This window comes from Cyprinus carpio, chromosome A17 (genome assembly GCF_018340385.1).
Source record: "Cyprinus carpio isolate SPL01 chromosome A17, ASM1834038v1, whole genome shotgun sequence".
Classification (NCBI taxonomy): domain Eukaryota; kingdom Metazoa; phylum Chordata; class Actinopteri; order Cypriniformes; family Cyprinidae; genus Cyprinus; species Cyprinus carpio.
The window spans coordinates 9,459,222-9,481,254 of NC_056588.1; the positions used below are offsets into that span (position 1 = coordinate 9,459,222).

A 22,033-nucleotide genomic window follows, 5' to 3' on the forward strand; every position below is an offset into this window, starting at 1 on the left:
TCGAGTCTCGGGCCGGCAATACCACGACTGAGGTGCCCTTGAGCAAGGCACCGAACCCCCAACTGCTCCCCGGGCGCCGCAGCATAAATGGCTGCCCACTGCTCCGTGTGTGTGTTCACGGTGTGTGTGTTTTTTCAATGCTGTGTGTGTGTGCACTTTGGATGGGTTAAATGCAGAGCACAAATTCTGAGTATGGGTCACCATACTTGGCTGTATGTCACGTCAATTGGGTCTTATAAACAAAAGTATTTTACATCCACGTCTCTCTAAAACCTAATTTTACTTTCACTTTAAAAATACAAGATTTCAGACTATCAATTTTGCTTGAAATATAAAATATATAAATTAGTGTAAAAAAAAATAAATATAGTAAAACATATAAAACAACTTGGAATTTTACTCAAATTTGTCTCCATGGCCACATACCCAAAACCAGACCAGTGAGAAAACCAGTATCATAAAAGTTTATACAACCATAGACACTGGTAAAAGACAATGCATTTGGGAAGAACATAAATGTAAAAGGATGGAAAACACACAGCTGGCTATGTTGTAAAATAGATGCTGTTGTCAGCGGACTGATAAAGTCTGATGCAAATTTTCATAGATGATGTGGCCAAAATGCCCAACTACAGCTGCACCTCCACGTGTGCCCAGACCTTTTTCAACCTATTTTGGGCTTTATAATTAAATAGTGTTGTTCCTGATAGGCTATGAGATCTTAGACACAGAGTGACAGCACATACATTTTTTGATTAAATATTGTGTACATCGTATTATACAGTTTGTAAACACATATGAACATCCAAGACTATGAATTCTCTAAATGTAAAGAATGGCTACTACAGACATTCTGAATACCGGAATTGTTTTATGCTTATCCAGTTCATATCTGTCTGCAGGGAATCAAGGTTCACCTGTAGATCTGTGTAATCACAGTGTTTGCCCTAAATTTATGCAGATCCTAGCTATCCAAACTGGCTTTTGCATTTAATGCATGTGTACCCATAAATGTGTTAACAAAGTTTAATCTGCAATATCATTTCAGACAGGATTTTTTAATTAATTTATTTATTTATTTGGAGAATGTTTTGTACCATGTTTCAATGCAGTGGATTAATAGCAGATAACACTTTAAAGGAAATAAACAATGGTTTTGTCTTTACATTTGTCTTGCTTAGGTAGTTAAAAACATTGAGAAGCCATTTGATGCACAAAAATAAAATTACAGTACTAAATAAATATTATCAGACATTTTGTTTAATTTATTTTTGATTATCATTGGGGATAATATCCTATTATTGCTATTTTTTATATTAAAATTACCAGTTTCATTTTAGTAACTAAGCTAAAATGTTTTTTAAAGGTCAGTTTATACTGATGAAACTTTGACCTTATTAGGTTGGCCACGTACCTGATTCTCTGCTTATTATTCAAATAAAGGGAGAGAACAAAAATGTAAATATTACTATTTTAAAAGGGCCTATATGAAAGTATGTAAATGAGAGAGAGAGAGAAAAAAGCACTTTCAACCTGACGCAGTGACGTATACAGCCACTTCCGCTCCTGCAGGAAAAACACTCGTGAAGTTTGTGAACGGGGACACGAGCAGGAGATGGGCTGAACCGAACCACTTCAGCGGTAATAAACCGAGTGAGTAGTTTGAGAAATGACCCTTATTCGTACATCTGTCTCGGTGTGAGTACTTTTATGGATATGGAATTTTGTCAAAGTGTAAACACGGATCCTGCTGTAGATTCATGGCAGGATTAAATGGAGACAGGGCGAGGTTGGGCTTTTCCGCGCTGTTGCTAAATGACAGACGTGGATTTTAGACGCATCATCCTTGTAATACAATAACACTGTTTTTCCAAATAGAGATAATATATCAAGGATAATATTTATATTATAGAGCTAGACTGTAACTGAGCATGCTTTCATCGCCATAATAATAATATCACTAATATCACATCATAATCGTCTATCTCTTTAAGCAAGGACAGATTTGAGTCTCATGTATGTGTTGATGGATTGATTGTCAGTTTTCGTTTTCGTATCTCGTTCTTATTTCGATTTTATCTCATCTGGCATTTCTGAATTATCCTATTTAGAATCCGAATCAGAAAGAGCTTTATTGCTAGATATGTTTACACATACGAGGAATGTGTTTAGGTGACAGAAGCACAAACAGATTACAGTGCAAGACACAGATAGTAAAAATAGAATAAGTAAATAGGTAATAATAATATACAACAAATATTTAAAAACAAATACACAATATACAAAAAAATAGACAACAGATGGCATTTGTGTGTACAGGTATGATATGTACATATGCAAAGAAATGTGAATATGAAGTATGATGTGTTAAATAAATAAATGTATAGGCTAAATAGTGTTGTGTATAACACGATTATTGCCAAGTTAATTGTTGATGAGATGGATTGCTTGAGGGAAGAAACTGTTCTTATGCCTGGCTGTTCTGCTGCTCAGTGCTCTGTAGCACAGACTGGACGGCAACAGTTTTCTGCTGCTGGAGGGGTGGCCTGGTTTTGAGCCCTTTGTGGCCTGGTTGTGAGGGGGTTCTTGGAGAGCGGGGAGGGTTGTACCAGGGATTCACACAGCATTCCAGACTATCCGCTGCAATCTTTTAAGGCAGCGGTGTCAAACTCAATTCCTGTAGCGCGGAGACCCTGCACAGTTTTGTTACAACCCTTCCCCAACACACATACCATGTAGTTATCAAATAAGCCTGAAGGCCTTGATTAGTTGGATCTGGTGTGTTTAATTAGGGTTGAATCGAAACTCTGCAGGGAGTTTTACACCAATGGTTCTAAGGTCTGATTTGATAGCTGAGCTGAACCAGACAGTTATTGAAGTGCAGAGGTTGAATTCAGTGACTGCAGAGTAGAACGGTTTCAGCAGCTCCTGTGTCAAGTTGAACTTCCTCAGCTGGAGAAGGAAGTAGAGGCTCTGCTGGGCATCTCCTGCGAGATGGTGGTGCCCAGGAACTTGAATGACTCCACTGTTGTTACAGTGCTGTTCATGATGCTGACTGGGGGGTCCACTATCGATTCCACAGTTTTGAGCGTGTTCAGGTCCAGGTTGTTATAACTGCACCAGTCAGCCAGCTCTTTAACCTCCTGTCTGTAAGCAGACTCGTCACCGTCCTGGATGAGGCCGATAAGTGTGGTGTTATCTGGGAACATCAGGAGCTTGACAGAGGGGTCATTAGAGGTGCAGGTCGTTGGTGTTTAAACCACAAACAACTGGAAATGTTATGGGAATTGGGTTTGAGAACTCAACCGTTTAAATCAACCGCTGTGGCAACATCTCTGATGTTGTACTTGATTATGGTTTTGTATTATTGTCAGTGTTTTCGGCTTGTTTTTACCACAGACCAACCAATAGACATCTGACCTAAAATGTGTTGAAATGTTGCGTAACGGTAGGCCATTGTGTTTTTAGGACATCACTTTTTGTTAGTGTGTTTGAAAACGGATGAATGGATTGGTCAGCAAACATTTGGCTTTGGTTTAACAATATGTTGACCGCATCCAACATGATCTTTCACTTACATTTTCCATGATCATGTTTTTACATGTTTTAGTAGACATACAGCGTTGTTTTGTTTAATACATCTATTATACATTCATTTGAGAGAAGCATTCTTTGATTTCAACATTTTTGCCACCTGACTCTAGTCTTCATTTGATTCCATGATGTTGGTGGATGTTATCTTATGGTTAGTTGATAAACAGAGAAATCAAGGAAAGAGGGAGAGACTATTTTTTTTCTCTTGTGCATGTCCTTGAGATATCTGTTTAATACAGATGAAACAGATCTGTTTATTGTACAGATTTGCACATTCTACATACGCATTTCTATGCTTATGTCAGGCTCATTATTGAATACTAAGATTTAAAAATATATATTCGCAAACTGAAAAAATATATATTAATGAAAGCATCTAGAAAACGAAAAAAACTCTGATTTTGCTCGTTTTAGCAACAATGTTACTTCCTGATTCCTTCACTATGGTTGGTACAATAAACTGAAATAAAATTGAAATATATTCATATTACACACAATATATCCATATCGTAAAACTAAGCTGTTATTGAAAGAAAACTAAACTGAAATGTGAAGTCAATATGAAAATAAGACTGAAGGCATAGTTTACAAAAACATTTAATTTCTGTCATCAGTTACTCAACTTCATGTCGTTCCAAACCCATATGATGTTTCTTCCATCTTCGAAACACAAATGGAGATATTTTAATGAAGTCTGAGAGGTTTCTGTCCATCCACTGAAAGTCTGTTCCATCAAACATTTGACGCTTCAAAAAGTTAAAGACGACATTTGAGCAGTTTAATCCAAGTCTTCTGAATATATATATATCTCTTTAAGATTTGGTTGGATGGACTTTTAATGGACGGACAGAACTAGGAGGTTTTATAAGAAATATTGTCATGTGAGTTTCAAACATAAAACAAGTCTTAGGGTTTGGAATGACATGGTGACAGGTAATTGTGAAGGTAATTGATGACGAACTAACCCTTTAAAATAACAAAATTTGAAAATGTAAAAACTGTAATAACCTTAATATGTATATGTGCAAGTTTGCAATTGCTGAAACGAGCTCAAGGGCAAGAGCTTGGTGCAACCTTTCTGACAACCTCACCTGGTTCAAAACAGATGTGTGAGGTGTGCATTCTTGTCTGTTTTGCCTGAATTGCTGCACAAATATGCCAACTTTTGGTCTATAAGAATATGAGTGAATTAGGTCGCAGAGAGTATAATGTTTTGTGCCTTGCACATGCAAACACACAGTCCAGGTTTAAGTGGTGTTTCATGTGCCTTATCTATGACGTTAATCTTTGTCAGTGAAATGGCAGATTTGTTTTTTAATCAGGGATTCAAAGAAGGATATGTGTATGCAAACAACCTAAAGTTGTGTAGTAAGTGTCTTCCTGTGTGTGTGTGTGTGTGTGTGTGTGTATGTATGTGCTTGTGTTAAAACACACCAAATAACATAAACAAATTAAGCTCAACGTGTAATTCTAACCTTGTCTCACACACACACACACACACACACACACACACACACACACACACACACACACACACACACACACACACACACACACACACACACATCTAAGATCCAGAGATCCACACAAATAAGTTGGACTCTTAACTTCTTTGTGTGTGTTAATGTGGTTGGTCTAGTCTAAAACAAAATGAATCCTGTCTAGAACATGACTAGACCTGTCTTGGAGACTATCTGCCCAATCTAAAATAAATCAGGAGGAGGAGAGTGAGAATACGGGATCTGAATCCTCTCCAGCTGATGCCCTGCTTTTGCGGGCTCTGATAAGCAGCACATCAGCCGATAACAGCTCAGAATAAGAATGTGTGCTTTTGTTCAAATCCAAATGCTCTATACATCATGTTTTGCTTATGATGGTACAGGCCTGCATACGTTAAAACCTAGAAGAACAGGGCTTCTCTAGAACCTATAGGCCTAAGCATTCCAAAACACAAGGCTGATTCTGTGCTCTGGAACCCAGGGTGGGGCAGATCAGCGCTCCATGCTAATTGGTCAAGTGACTCATGGTCATTGTTGCCTCTGCGGGGCGATGACACAGCAGGCCTTGTCTTCCTTCACAGCCTTTGCCTGTTTATGACTTACACTCATGCCATTAATGCCGCTGCCCTCAGAATACAAGAGGAGAATGGTGGATTTATTCTTGGTTTTGCCAGTCCGACATATTATGTGCCATATTCATGTGTTGTCCGAATGTTTTTGAATGTTATGTAATGCAGCATGAGAGTGCATGTCGCAGAAATATGTAGTTATGTACACTAAAATTGATCAGAAATACAATAAATCAGTAATCCTGTGAAATAATATTGCAATTTAAAATTCCTGTTTTCTATTTCATTGTATTTTAAAATGTCATTTATTCCTGTGAAGGCAAAGCTGAATTTTCAGTAGCCATTACAGTGTCACGTGACCCTTCAGAATTCATTCTAATTTGCTGCTCAAGAAACATTTCTTATTATTATCCATTTTTAAAACAGTTGTACTGCTTAATATTTTTTTTTTCAGAATCCATAACACACTTTCAATTTACAATAATAATATAATTTTGTTTTTTAAAATTGAAAATAAATGTTTTAATTCTTCCAAAATATTATTTTCTTATTCTTATACAATTTTTCATATATAGTTTTTCTTCCTTACTTTTTTTTTGTTTTCATTAGGTAATTTACCATGGTTGTACATTTTCCCTTCCTTCTAATTAAAAAGAAAAAACAAAATATATGGCCTTGTCAGTTACTAATGCAAGGCAGTGCTGTGATTCATATCCTCTGCTGAAGACTTTGACACATCAGAGAAAGAAAATATTTTTCAGCTGAAAAAGCACAAGAAAGGGAGAGAAAGGAAGAGAGAGGGGTCAAGGAGGGAGGGGGAATTTTTACAACCACATAACGGCATCAGCTTATTTACTGTTAGTCTGACTAACCTCTCTCACTCTATTCAATCTTTGTATCCTATCTCATGCTCCTCCCTTTCCATCTCTGTCTCTGTCTTCAGCAGTTACTGATATCAGAGAGAGGGGGGAATGAGTAGTGTGAAGAGAGGGGGACATGCCTTACGTGGACCGGCAGAACCGCATCTGCGGTTTCCTGGACATTGAAGAATTGGAGAACAGTGGCAAGTTCCTGCGACGTTATTTCATCTTGGACACGCAGCAGGGTAGTCTGGTCTGGTACATGGACAACCCGCAGGTATGAACTGTGTGAAGTATAAATGAATATTGGGTAATGTAGGTTCTGTTTTACTGTCTGAGAGTGATATTGTTTGTTGGTCTTCTAGAACCTGCCTGTAGGTGCCAAACACGTAGGTTCTCTCAGTCTCACCTACATATCCAAGGTAAGCTGGAGCCTTTTCACACTCACAATAGTTTTCAAATATTCTGCCATTTCTGCGTCATTGCTTTTTGAGAAATTGCTGCAAGGCCTCCACTCTTTTCTTAGGTCAGTGATGCCACCAAACAGAGGCCAAAAGCTGAGTACTGCTTTGGTAAGACTTTCTCACATCTTTACACATAAATAATATACTTAATTTTTTTAATTTATTTATATTTTATACATTTACAATTTTAAAAGAGCTTGAAAATGTGAATAACTTTCCAAGAATCAAAATTGCCACCAGACTGCATAAGATCTGAAAACATTATTATTCATGTAACACTTTCATGTTATTTTGAACATCTCACTTAATGTGAAAAAGCATTGAAAATTTCAGCTCAAGCCTCGGTTCTTGACTGAAGGGTTTGTGGTTTGAATCCTGGCTAGGTGCTGTACAGAAAGCTTATAAGTTTGGTTTTCGATCATGTTTTTACTGTAAGCACTGCTTTTGTACTTATGCAAATGGAAAGTCGTATGTTGATGCAGTGGTGCTGTACCTAAAATGTTTTCCTACTCTTCTATTTCACACGTACTTTGAGATGATTTTGAGCCCATACACGTTCTCACAGCTTATACAGGCAAACGTTTGTGTTGCTTTGCATGTACGCTTACTGCAGTGCACATGGTATCCTTCTGCACAACATGAGTGGAAACAGGAAACGGTGGTCTGGTCACTTGATAGATGTGTGCACATGTACTTCTAAAATCTTGCTCTTTGCAGGATGCTTCTGTAGTAACCTGAACTTCATATTGAAGTGTTTTTGAAATCCTGTTTATCGATTTAGTTCTTAAAAAAATAACCACCAGTACTTCTAACTTTTTAACAGTTGGTTTTAACCAGATATAGCTTAAGGAATAGTTCACTCATTATTTGTTATTTATAAGTTATTTATTCATTGTTTCCAAGCCCATATGGCTATATTTCTTCCATGAAATTTGACACTCTAAAATGACAAAAACTTGGGTCAGATGAATTAGTTGATTCAGTTCACAAAACCGGTCTGATCTGGTTCTCGGTTTCAACTCAAATGGACTCAATTATCCATTTGCAACAGCTCGCTTGAGTTAAAGATTGTCAGTGATTCATGACTTTCATTTTGGTTTGAGCAAAGCAATCGTTTTCAAAATGTCATTATGATAAAAAAATATTATATAAACACTTAGAAATGCATGCTATAAGCAAAATTTTAACCATACAATGACACGGAATTGTGTCACTTGCATGAGTGAGAACTGTTGGTAGAAGGCAAAACATTTCAATGCAGCTGCACATAATGAACATTGCACTTGCACAATGGAGTTTATTGTGGTTCAGTGAATTCTAGCATTCACCTTTTCATCCCAGAAAAACTCTGAAAGCCACTGAATTAACAGACATTGCAGGAAAAAAAAATTGAGTCGAGTTCCGTTTTGCTGTAGCTTTTAAGTCCGAAATTGATTGGCACTGCCTTATTGACTGAGCATGAGCAGATATTACATAAAGTCTGCTGGGCCCTAAAACAGGCTATCTGTGGGCTTTTTGGGATTTATGGACATTTTAAAAATATGTGAGACTTTCCTTCTGATACACTGATATTTCTTAGAACTACTCAGCAAAATTAGTGTTATGGCCATTGCATTATGGGAAATGGGTTTAAGCTCTTTCTCTCTGTCTGTGTACAGTCATCAATGCAGGAATGAGGAAATTCTTTCTGCAGGCTAATGATCAGCAGGATCTTGTGGAATGGGTCAACGCGCTCAATAATGCAACCAAAATCACAGTGAGTATACACACGCAAAATCCACAAGTGTAAGTGTGAATATGCATCTACAAAACTGGACCACCCTAACCCCCTCAAATTTCATTATTTTTCAACACAATTTAATGAATAAATAATAAAACTAATTGTGTATTGTAACCAATCACACATTTATCAGAATTATGAAGTGGGATTACAGTATCAAAAGGAATAATTGAAATTGTGCTGCCCTAATTCTCCAGGGTTTCCACGGGTCTTAAAAAAAGTCTTAAATTGTACAGGAAAGTCTTAATTATGATTTCAAGAGGTTAGAATTTGGGGATGGAAAGGCCAGAATTGCGATATGGCTGAATCTGATGATTAAGCTTCAAACACGCAGAGCTTTAAATGTGAATTGGTGGATCGATAAGAAGACAATGCATTATCAATATCTAAAAAGTATAGGGGTGTGCGATGTGGTGTGCGAATCTTGCAATTGTAATATTGCAATTGTTGTTTTAACTATGTGAGATTTGATATTATCCAGTATATTGCGAAAAACAAACAAAGTGCCTACAGAGTGCGCGCATACATTACGTGATGAAGTCTAGCAGGTTAGACTACTGCACGTGCGCATTCATAATGCGTTCTTTCACTGCATGAATCATTCTATTAAAATGTATTTAGAATTATCACATACTTCAAGATTTGGGTCAAAATGTATATATTTATATCATTTCATATAGTTAATACCACCGAAGAGTGCCGTTTTTTTTTTCTCCAAAAGTCAGCATGATTACAAATGTGATATTGATTTTATACAACAGTTCAGTAAACAAGAAGTTAATATTAAGAGGCTTACGTTTTAGACACCATATTTCCTCTTTGCGTCTCTGGTGTTTAGTTTCTGAATGAATCGCCCATGTAAATGATTCAGTTCAAATGCAATGACTCACTTAACTGTGACTTGCTGCCACCTACTGGCAGTTTTAATTTCACATTTAAGGTACTTTTCATTTTTAAAAGAATTTAAAATGTCAGTTTTCAATGTTTTATGTTTGAAATATCAAAACATTATTTATGTATTAAAAGTTAAGAGCTGCGTTAAACGGTGTGTAAATGTATCTAAATGACACTTCTAATGCTGCTTCTGTGTTTCCTCTGCATTGCAAAGATCAATTTTGTTGATACTGATTTCATTTACTTGGTAAAAGCCTAAATGCAAGAATTTGACTCAAAAAATGGTGCACACTTTTAGAAAAAATGTCTTAAAGGTAAAAATGGCCATAAAACTTGTTGGAAATGATTAATTTCTATTATTGCTGTGAACTTGCCACACAAAAGATGAAGAATATCAAAAAATTCAGGAGTCAGCTGTTAGCACAATTAGAGATAAGATATCAGCACAATAACGCACTATAGCAAAATATTGTCTAATTACAGTTATCGATAAAATCCCAGAAAATTATTGAGATATAATTTTTTGTCGATATTGCATACCCCTAATTTATATTATTTAATTAGTATAATATTTTATTGATAATAATTGTTTAAATTAATATAATAATTAATACTTTTAATTAATTATTCAGTATTCTTAAAAATGGTTTAAAGGCTGAAATGTAAAGTTTAGCCTTTTATAAAACGTTTTGTTTTTGTGAAAACTGAACTGTAAATTATGATTTTACAGTAATTTTACCGTTTAATATGGTATTATAGACATTGCCCTACCCCGCTCATATGGTATTAATTTTATTTGTGCAGGTCTTAAAAAGGTCTTAAATTTGAGCTTAAAAATCCTGCAGAAACACTGTTCTCATAATAAATAATTTGACTTCATTGCAGTAGAAATGTACTGTAATATAATAATTTAATTACATCAGAATAAATAAACAGAGTACATAAGTAAATACTACCATAGTGCTCGAAAGAGATGTTTTTATGTTTAGCAAGGCTGCATTTGTTTGAACAAAAATACAGTAAAAACACACATAAAAACAAATATTATTACAATTATAAATGTTTTCTGTTTTAATATATTTTAATATTTTATTTAATCCTGTGATGGTTTGATTTTCACCAGTCATTAATCCAGTCTTTAGTGTCACATGATCCTTGAGAAATTCTAATTTACTGATTTGATGCTCAAGAAATATTTATTATTGTCAGTGTTGAAAACACTTGTGCTGCGTAATATTTTTGTTGAAACTGTGATACTTTTTTTTTTTCAGTATTCGATTAATAGGAAGATGAAAAGAACAGCAGTTATTTGAAATAGATGGGTTTTTTTCTAACAACGTAGAGGTCTTTTTTGTGTGTCCTTGCTGCATACTGTAAATGTATTCTATTTTTTTCATAATAGAGTTTATTCAACCTTGTGTTCTGTGTTCATTGTATGCAAATATAGATTAAATTAGCTATTCTGTCTCCCTTTCAAGCTTCTTTAAAGTCCTGGATTGTTTGCATGAGTTATCTAGCTATTACGCAAGCTCACATGCTAATCTGATATTCCGGACTGCTGCGCACAGGAACATTCAAAGAAACAATGAAAGCATTCAGCGAATTCATTCAGTCAGTGTCAGTGGTTCTGTCAACACTACAGGCTTGTTCACTGGGAGATAAATTCTGTTAGTTTTGTCTGGGAGTTTATCTATTAAAGGTAACCCAAATAACAAAGTTCAAGCATTTACTGGCATATTACAGTAAGAAAACACATCAGCACAATAAAACCTCAAGTTTCCTATCTGGGATCATCTTCCCCTCTCTGAGTACAGGTGCAGGCTAACACATGCATACATATAGACGGGAAGCTGAAAGTTTCTAAAAAAAAAAACAACAACAACACCCTCTGTCCTGTTTAAGCTCTGCGTTCCTCATCCTGATGGCGTTTTCCGTTTGCGAGTCACTTGGCTGACTAATGGGAAGTTGTATTGTTTGAACGACCCTCACTTCTGAGTCATCATAGCTTTAGAATGCCCTCACACACACACGTACCCTACAATGTCTCTGTCTTTCTTCTTTTTTCTTTTTCACTCTCTCTGTATCACTTATATATCACATTTCCACATGCAATGGCAGGAAAAGCTCTCACTGTAGGCCAGACACTCTTGGAGCGTGGGCTGATGGATTGAAGGGCTACACAATAAGCCGTTGTTGAGTTATCCTGTGAGTCTTACAGTTGATGGTTAATTCGTCTGTGCTCCACTGACGTTTTTTTCCCTCTGTGCTTTTGTTGCATTGCTTTGCATTTTCAGTCTTTTGCTGCTGCCCTGATTTTGTTCATTCTTGAAAACACCCTCACTCATTTTCTTTTTCTAACCTGTATTGTCTTTCCCAGGTTCCTAAGTCCTCTGATGCTGTTCACTCTGAGAGTCAGAGGTTGGCTTCAAATGGAAACAAGAAACAGGTCCCATACAAGACCGAGATCATTGCAGGAGTGGCTGTCGTCACACAGACACAGGTAATCTCACTCATGAAGGCTTAAACACAAAATATATACCTGCTTTATCCCTGTCTGTCAGTCTAGACTAAGGTTGTAATCATACCATTTTTCATCAGTACCAATACCATAAATTTAATGATCGTCTGTAACTATTTTAATACCACATTAATGATACAATAATGATGCTAATGATAATTTTATAAAGATGAATATAAAAAAATGTTAGATATTATTACATTGCATTAAAATATAATGAAGATAATATACAAATACGGTATTATTATATTATGAAATGCTAATATTAACAAATTTAAAGCAATGACATAATTTTAATGCCACATAAAAAACAGATACGCTGTTGATGTAATGTAAATCTAAAAAAAGATCTAAATTGTATTAATATAATAATGATAATAATAATAATACAAAATATTTTATTCTTAATGTTAATATTAACAAACTGAATTAAACAATGAAATATAATATTAATACTATATCAAAAACTAAAATGGTAATGGTGAAATGGTTTTAAATTAAAAATGATAAATATTAATAAAGTTCATGTAATACTACTACTAGTACTACTACTACTACTAATAAAAATAGTTATAAATATTAACAAATTAAATGAAAACAATGGCATGTAGCCTCCCAGTTCTTCTCAATTAGGTAAGCAATTGTATTAAAATAAAGGACAAATAAATAAAAGCATATGCCTAGTTTTGAACTTGCAGAGCTTTCGTTCTTATGTGTCTGATATTTTTCCCTTTTCCCCCTCTTTCAGCAGGATGGAGAGGTGGGACACAGTGTTGGAGGAGAGAAGGTGGGCTTGAGGAGCGCTCAAAACCGTCCGCCATATTTGCTCACTAGAGCAGGGCAGGATCAGACCGTTATTAAAGCAGGATATTGCGTCAAACAGGGGGCTCTGGTGAGTCTGAGAGACTGTTTTTAGCCTAGGTCTTGTGCAACTAGGTTTGTGTGTGTTCAAAAAATCATTACAGGTTACTATTTTCCTCTTATATTAGATGAAGAACTGGAAAAGGAGATATTTTGTTCTGGAGCAGAACTCAATGAGTTACTTCAAGTCTGATCTGGTATGTTGTGTATTTATTCTTGACTTATGAAGCAGTTACATCTGATAGTTTTGTTGAATGCTGCTCAAAGCCTTGTACAAGTTCAGGTGTCCAATAAATCATGTTAAAATTTTAGATTGAATGGCTATTTTCATGTTATCATGTTGATCTTGACATGTAAGCTGAAATGTACAAGCAATTTATTGAACGAATAAGCCTCTTTTCTGTTAAAAATTGCCTTAGACTGCTGTTTTATGAAAGAATATGAATTGAATGGTTATTCTCTTTCTTTTTTTGAAAACTTGAACAAAAGATAAAGCAAATACCAGTGCTCTGTCTCAACATGAACAGCACTATACCTGAGAAATTCCAAGCAGCTGCCAACTGTGTGTGATTCAGCTTTATACTGTATGTGCATTTGTATCTGGCTAAGGATAAATCTTAGTATAGTTGAGTGGTTCTAACACAGAATAAGCACTTCATGCCAATAGATCTATCTCTGTGAGACCTCTTTGTCTTTTTCTCACTTAATTTCTCTTTCAGGAGAAGGAGCCTTTGCGGATTATTCTACTGAAGGAGGTCCATAAGGTGCAGGAGTGCAAACACAGGTACAAATAGAATGTCTGCCAGTCATATGCATATGACTGAACATTCCTATAAATATATGGAGTAAATATACCAAGAAGAAATAATTGCATTGTGCATTTACACTTCCATTCAAATGTAATTTATCCCTATGATGGTAAAGCTGAATTTTCAGCAGCCTTTACTTTAGTCTTCAGTGTCAAATGATCCTTCAGAAATCATTGGTGCTCAAGAAACATTTCTTAGTATTATGAATGTTGAAAACATGGTTTTGCTGCTTAATGTTTTTGTTGAAACCTTGATACATTTTTCCAGGATTTTTTGACAGCATTTATTTGAGATTGTAAATATATTTTCTGTCACTTTTGATCAATTTAATGTGTTTTTGCTAATTAAAAGGTTACTATCTCAATTTTTTTTTTTTTTTTTTTTTTTATCAAATTAACCAAAATTTTGTGAGGGGGTTTTTATTTTTATTTTTGGGTGTGCAGTATATTTTTAGTATAGTTTTAGATTTAATATACAAATTGCTCTCTTCCCTTTTTTACTTTCAGTGAAATAATGATGCGAGACAACCTCTTTGAAGTTGTCACAACCTCCAGAACATTTTATGTCCAGGTGAGAAGTCTTGTCAAGCAGCAACATACACTTCTGTAACTTAACTGTCCAAAGATCTCAAGATTTAATGAAAAGGGTGATTGAAATGGATTTCTCTCTTTTGTGCAAATGGATATTACTGTGTCGTATGTAGGTTCTACACTGTATCTCTAAACCGTATAGACAGGCTCAGAGCTTGAGCTTTTATAACTTTTGTTATAATACATCTCTTTATGTTTCTTTTAGAATATGTAAAAACTTTACATATTCTACCATTCTGTTTCAGGCTGATAGTCCAGAGGAGATGCACAGCTGGATCAAGGCTATTTCAGGAGCCATTGTGGCTCAGAGGGGCCCAGGCCGGTCCGCAGCCTCTGTATGTACACACACGCACACATGCATTCAAAAGCAGGTAGTCACTCTGCCTCTGAGCGAAACAATGGAGCATGAATTCATGAGTCAAGCCGAGAACATGTGGAGAGTGTGTGAATTTTTTCCAAAAAAATCCCTGCATACATATAAAGTTTAATCATGTGCCCTTCTTTCTCTCTCTCACACGCACATATGCACATACATACAAACACAAGTCAATAATAATATGACTGCAGTGGTTTGGGTTTAAGATTGGTAATGTCTCTGAAGTGTTATTGCACTCTGGAAACAGAGTGCATTCATTATGTGTGGCCACAATCTGTTCGTTTCATACTTTTTCTCTTACTCCCCTCTGAACCTAGTGACGCAAGAAAGTATTTGGAGACCTCAGTCACACTTAATGTATAAAAGTCATAGATAAATTTAGTAGAAATACAATTCAAGTAGCATTTTTTGAATATGGCAGCATTTTCGAGCTAAACATTTTGATGTAGATGGAAGTAGCAACAAATCTTTTCTTCTGTAATTTGACGTATATCCAAGTAAAACTGATTATTGAATAAGAAGAAAAAAGCAGGGTGAAGGCTTGGTTATTTTCATTGGTTGTTGTTTGGATGAAGGCAGATCTGAATGTGAGCTCTGTCATTTATAAGAAAAGGGCATCGTTTAAGAGGTCTAAAGGATTGAGGAAGTCAAGCATACACCTTCCGTTTCACTGGAAGTTTGAGTTACAGTATTTTGATTGATTTGATTAAACGTATGCATAAACGATCGTTCACAATAAGATAATCACAATAATCATTCACAATAAAATGCATTTAAAAACTTTATAGGGTGAATTTACATTTCATGCCGACTTTTAAGTTTTAAGTCATTAAAACAACAGATGTATTATTTAAAAGTAAGAATGTTTTTGTTAGTAGGTTTTTTTTTTTTTCAGATGCCAATTGTTTTTGTTTAAGAATGTTTTTTTTATTATTGTCTTTTACCCACAAAATATTTAAATACTTTAGTTTGTATATATAAAAATGCAATGACATTCATACATTAAGTGTCCAAATACTTATTGGGGCGCCTGTATCTCTTTCTCCCTTACATCCTCTAATGCAGCTTTGCACTGTTGTTTCAGATGCGTCAGGCCAGAAGGCATTCAAGCCCCTGTATTCAGAGATACACACCACGTGTCACTCAAGGCAGCACGTATGTGAGCTCCGCCCCATGATCCGCCCCTTGTTTCCTCTTTCTCGCTTCGCTTTAGAGGAGGCACTAACGCACATTCGCACACAGACGTACTCACCTAACTTAATCTTTCCCACTTCGCTTTTCCAGAATAACTTCACACATATGCGCACACCTAACAGTTCAAATGCAGAAATAAACTTAATAATTCGTAATTCAACCGTTCATTCCGGAAATACACTGTTTTCCGCCGACCTTGTTTTCTTGCTAATTCTAACTTAGTTTTTTTCTCATCTGTTTCTTCTCAACCCTGTGGCTCCCTCATTTGAACTAACAGTTATTATTGGCGATCTTCTCCATTTCTAATGCTTCAGCCTCTCTGCCAGCCCACTGCAGTCTCCTGCTACACACCCAAAACGCATGTTTCACACGTTTCGATTGCTCATCTGTATTTCATTATTCTTTATCATCATGTGTAACATGGTTCATAAAGTTTGACTTTTATTTGTTGTTGTTTTGTTTTGTTTTGCTTTACCATTCTGAATGATAATCCAAACTGGTAATTACTGATTAAAATAAACACAAAACCATATTTATGGCCCATTTTGCTTCCATTATGTGATATGTATTAGTGAAAGGATATTAGATGAGATAAAAATTTTAAATACAGCTTTGGATAGATTGGATAAAAAATAAGAGCTTTTGGTAATGTGATAATTTTTGTTTTTTGTTTTTTTTAATTTTTTTTGTTTTCTTTATTATATTATTTTTTTTTGTTGTTATAATTATTCTGATGAACATTAATGCATTACGTTGTTTACACATTTCCAAACCTCACAAATCTGTGCATTATTTAATGCATGTCTTATGATGAGGTTATGTGTGCTTTAGTGTTGAGAGTTGCATTTTGGTGTCTGTTTCATAAAAGTCATCCATCCTAAACTTCTCAGTAATGAATGGGGGTAAGCTTTGAGTCTTGTGAGGTAAACCCTCGAGTCTCGGACATCAGGTCCTCAATCACTGTTGTTATTAAATTAGACATGTTTGTGCTTTCTCACACGATTGTTAGGTAAAATGTTTTGGACAGTCTAAAAGCAATGACTAAGATGCTTTTTTGTTGTGTTGCAGTTCTCAAACTTATGATGATACTTTTATATCTGTGGATTCATTTGTAACTCTAAACACAGATGCAGTTCCAACCTTGTCTCAATATTTGCCGACCTTGCCTTACTTACATTCTTATATTCATTTTGTCATTCAACCTTTCTCTCACCACTCTTTTCTTTCGTTATGTTTACCTCTTTTTCTCTCTCCCACCTTCTACCTAGGGCTGGGCGATGAAGCTTAAAAATAATTCATATTTTTCAATCTTTGACAATATTTAACACAGATCTCCATATTTTTCTATTCCCTCTAATAAAAACTTAAAGGTGATTTTATTCATTAAAAAAGATAGATTTATTTATTTAAAATTAGAGCAACTATAATTGACACAAAATGGCCATTGTTGTAGATGTATACACTCTTAAAAATAAAGGTTCTTCACAGAGATGCCATAGATTTTTTTTTAATTAGAGAAGATATAATTGACACAAAATGGCCATTGTTGTGCAAAGGTCCTTTATGGATCCAAAGGTTGTTCTATGGCATCGTGAAGCACCTTTATTTTCAAGAGTGTATATATATGTATGTATGTATGTATGTATGTATGTATGTGTGTGTGTGTGTGTATAGTTGAACTGAAATACAATAATAATCAATTTAAAATCCGTAATGTATGCACCAATATTGCAGGTTTTTGAAAGGAGTCTCTTATGCTCACCAAAATAGCATTTATTTGATTAAAATTAGTAAAAAAACAGTAAGGTACAACAATTTTCCTTTATTTTAAAATGTATTTCAAAATTTCAGTGTCACAGAATCCTACACAAAGTCATTGAGATGCTGATTTGCTGCTCAAACATTTTTTTTTAAATATTATCAATGTTGTAAACAGTTGTGCTCCTTAAAGGGGTCATATGATGTTGCTTAAAAAGAACATTATTTTGTATTTGGTGTAATGAAATGTGTTTATGTGGTTTAAGGTTAAAGAAAAAACATTATTTTCCACATATTGTACATTATTGTTTCTCCTCTATGCCCTGCCTTTCTGAAACGCATCGATTTTTACAAAGCTCATCGTTCTGAAAAGTGAGGTGTGCTCTAATTGGCCAGCTATCCAGTGCGTTGTGATTGGCCGAATACCTCAAGCATGTGACGGAAATGTTACGCCCCTTACCATATTGTGATGCCGTGTCCCGGTGCGACAAGACAAAAACAATAAAACCTGTTATAAAAGAGGCATTTTTTTGCATCCAGTGGGGGCATAATTACAGATTATAATGACTTATACCATCCTTTTACACGTTGTGTTGCATCGCACTGCGTAAACATAAAACGATGTCTGCATTTGTGATCGGAGAAACAACAAACAACAAGTGCTACTCTACACTGCTCAAAACTCGCGTTTGAATCATCAGTGGCAAATCCTTTAAATATGAAAACATACTTACAGACTGTGAGTCAGCATTATATGTCAGAACACCTGCATTGTAATCTACTCTCCCAGGAAACAGTCCTTGTCCTTGTAAATACAACTTAACCACTGATTTCTAGTTGTCCTCTTTTAGAAGACCAAACAAAGTAGTTTCGCTTTCACAATGAAACACACAGCGTCTCCACGACATGGCAGCAATAAATATGGCCAAAATAAAGCTTCTTTTTTTTAGGAAAATCAATTGTTCAGTCCAGCTTCTACCTCTCTCTACTTCTCACGTTTCTCTCATGTTGTGTTTTCCAGTGAGTGGGACAGCTGGGCTCTCTGAGTACTAATACTTCTGTTCTGGTGCTCTGCTGGCTCTGCTGGCTCTGGTCTCTGGTACTTCTCATCTTCTTTTGCTTAGCTCATCTAAAACTTCTAATACATTTCTTGTATGTTCTTACTCACAGCTGAGACTGCTCTCAGTCATTACCACACTGCATCAGTCTTAGCGCTTTCCTAAAAACACTTTATTCAGACTAGAACTTACATAGATGTATTCTCTCCCTCGGTTACCCCATTTAGGAGTTCATTGTTGGCGGTTCCTGTTTCTACCGCCAGCACTCGAGTAATGCCATCCCCTGGACGCCCAGCCCTGCCGTGTCAGCAAACCCAGAATGCCGTGGTCCCACGAGGCCTGGCATGGGACAGCGAGCACTTCATGAGCCTGCTGCCCCTGCCTCGCCCACACGCCCGCCTGTCACTGCAAGAGACCCGCCTCTCCAAGTGACTCACGAATCGCCGTGGCGACGACGTAGCAGCTTTGGAATGTGTGACGCTCCTTTGCTCCAACTTGATGTGGATAGTGCGGATCTTCCTGTCAGTGAGGTCTGACAGTTTTACATTTAACTTTTACAACTGAACCTGAAATATTAAGATGTGTGTGCCGAGTCTAGGTGACGGAAGGATGATTTGGGGATGGATGACCAGGCATTCAGGTCCAAGCTGATTCGATCTGACCTGTTGACCAAATTCTGAACTTTTTAGGGTTATGTCAATTAAAAAAGCTTCAGTCATGTTAATCTAAAACAGGAACACTACCACAATGATTCAGACACCAAAGATTCTTCAAAGTACCTCCTTACCTTTGAGCGTCTATTGAAAAGTACTGAAAGAAAAGAAACATTTGAGGAATATGGATTAAATGTCACCTAAACTGAAATTGTTTCTTGGACGGTGTCAGAAGAAGGGAAAATTCGTGCTATCCCATGGATTGGAATTTGGAAAAGGCTGTTGGAGTGCTTGTGAGAAGTGATTCCTGTTAATATCCAAGAATTCCCCGTCACTGAGCATTACTGAACGTACTTCAGTTTTCCTGTGTTTTTTTTTTTTTTTTCTGTACAGTTTCCTATTTTTAAAAGTTATTCTGTGCTGTTAATGTGACTATTTTGATCCTGTGGACTAAGTTGGGGGTTTATTTTGACTGACATCTTTTATCCACACTTATACATATGGGTGAATTCTTGTAGCTGTAATATTATTGTTTGTCTCTTGCTTTGCTAAACGACGAATCAAATGCACGGTTTAAATAATAACTCAATGGGTTGGATACAGTTGAGTAGACTGATGCTGAATAATCTGCCCACATCCCTGTCATTTTCTGGCATTCTTGGTAAGACTGTACATGTCTGACCATATGAGTGAGAGTTTGCTGTTGATTGTTCATTTTGTTTTTTGTGAGTTGTTGGGATTTGAGTATGACTACTATGATGAAATGCTTTCAGTGTATGTTTATCTTTGCACTGAATCATTTTTGCCCTCGGTCTAAAAAAGTGCCTGCGTCTTTTTCTCTCAAAGTTCTGGCAGGTTTAACCCTCAGTTTTTTTTTTTTTTTTTTTTTTTTTCGTGTTGTAACCATTTTAATCTTGTTTGTTTATATTATTTATTATATGAAAAAGCAATAAACCAAGTCTGAATTAATGTTGTTGATTTAAATGTCACATTTTAGCTTTTCATACAAAGAATTTACATATGTGAAATGGTTTGATAATGTTTTTTTTTCTGGACTCATCTGTTACCATTAGTTATTGAAAACTTAGGGCTTTATTGCCCTCTGTTGGACATTTAAATCTACTGTCGAAAACCCCATTAAACTGTTGTAAAAAAAAAAAAAAAAAACCTGGAAACATGACTTGTTAATTGTAATACTGTTTAAACAGATTAGGCAATTTGAGCAAACTATAAAACACTTATTTTTGGCCCTATAATATGTCCAGTTGTCAAAATACAAACATGGTTTTACATGTCCTGTGTGTTGTCCCATGCAAATTTTCATTTAACTCACTAAAACTATCACATTAAGAAGTGATGTCACCAACTATTAGACCATGACAGCAGAGGCATCAGCTGAGATAATGCTGGCAAACACTTTGTTGTCAAGATTTCGAAAGGCCTTTGGGAAAAGGTAGCACAACAGTCAAATAATAGTTTTAAAAGGGATAGTTCACCCGAAAAATGAAAATTGTCATTATTTACTCATCCTGTAATTTTCTGTATGAGATTTTTTCTTTGGTGAACAATTTGCAGTGTAAATGTTAATTAATGTATGCAAAGTTATTGTCAAATTATGGAAAGGTTTTGTGTGTGTGTGTGTGTGTGTTTTACCTCATGCTCTATGCCCTTTGTTTTTGCAGAAACACTTCAGGAAACCAGATTGTTATTTACAGTATATGCTACAGTTATTGTGAAATTTCATTTTTCAGAAAAATTGACAGATCTGTTGTTGTTTGTTGTTATTGGTTAGTAATTTAATGCAGGTTGTTTAAATTCCCTAACAAGTACTAAAATGACTAAAACTAAAAATTAAAAACCGAAAGCCATAATAAAAATGAGTAAAAAAAAAAAAAAAAAAAAAATTTTAAAAATGAAAACAATAAATTAAACTAAAACTTAAATAAACAATAAAATGAAAAGTGAAAATGAAAACTAATTCAAAATATTAATAGATACACTGGGTAGTTCAAGCACTTTCTGTTATAATAATTATTTTGGGGTCTCATGCATAACAGATGTTAAAATCACTTTTAAGTTAATTAACATATTTATGTTGCCTGAAAAGTGCTTTTATTGGGACACAAGCAAAAAGTACAGGCAACATTTCTCTTGTTCACTTGCCATCTTTAGCTGTTTTTTCAAGTTGCCTACAGTATAGTGTTTGCTGAGTTTCAGTGTTGTCGTCATTGAAATTGAAGCGATAACCATTAATCAGAACTGTCCAACTTAATAGTCTTTGTTCACTAGGAAACCCATAAAATCACCCTCTTCGGGTTTTTTTGGATCCACTTAACCACAAAAACAACCCAGCCTTATAGACCTCAGGCCAAGGGCCTCTCCCATGACCAAACCCCTCGTAAAGACGCTAGCACTAAAACAGCTCAAGGGTCTGGTCAGTGAAAGCGTTTAAAATCAGTATTTAGTATATATTATATATACTATATTATATATATATTTTATATATATATATATATTTGGCACACAGCATACAGACCTACATGTAGAATTGCAGAC

General features: G+C 35.5%; 1 protein-coding gene across 6 annotated transcripts; it reads left to right on the forward strand.

Moving 5' to 3' along the window:
- Positions 1–1,497: 1,497 nt before the first annotated feature.
- Positions 1,498–20,560, forward strand: LOC109107887 (pleckstrin homology domain containing, family A (phosphoinositide binding specific) member 1a). 6 transcript variants are annotated; one of them, XR_006162127.1, is made up of 13 exons: positions 1,498–1,653; positions 6,606–6,799; positions 6,888–6,944; positions 7,049–7,094; positions 8,645–8,742; positions 12,038–12,160; positions 12,927–13,070; positions 13,168–13,236; positions 13,759–13,823; positions 14,355–14,418; positions 14,684–14,773; positions 18,788–18,865; positions 19,052–19,194. XR_006162127.1 is itself a non-coding variant. In XM_019121054.2 (13 exons), the coding sequence occupies exons 2-13, from the start codon at positions 6,659–6,661 to the stop codon at positions 19,254–19,256; spliced, it is 1,173 nt and encodes a 390-aa protein (XP_018976599.1). In that variant the 5' UTR covers positions 1,498–1,653; positions 6,606–6,658; the 3' UTR covers positions 19,257–20,560. The 6 variants fall into 6 exon arrangements, 4 of the variants coding, with proteins under 4 accessions (XP_018976599.1, XP_042629872.1, XP_018976598.1 ...); XR_006162128.1 differs by having other exon boundaries at positions 18,788–18,858; XM_019121054.2 differs by lacking the exon at positions 18,788–18,865 and adding an exon at positions 15,899–15,969 and having other exon boundaries at positions 19,052–20,560.
- The last annotated feature ends 1,473 nt before the right edge of the window (positions 20,561–22,033 follow it).

Coding starts and splice junctions, on each gene's coding strand:
- LOC109107887 (XM_019121053.2), top strand. CDS start 6,659: ATGCCTTACGTGGACCGGCAGAACCGCATCTGCGGTTTCCTGGACATT. Junction 6,800..6,887: donor GGTACATGGACAACCCGCAG/GTATGAACTGTG, acceptor TTGGTCTTCTAG/AACCTGCCTGTAGGTGCCAA. Junction 6,945..7,048: donor GTCTCACCTACATATCCAAG/GTAAGCTGGAGC, acceptor CTCTTTTCTTAG/GTCAGTGATGCCACCAAACA.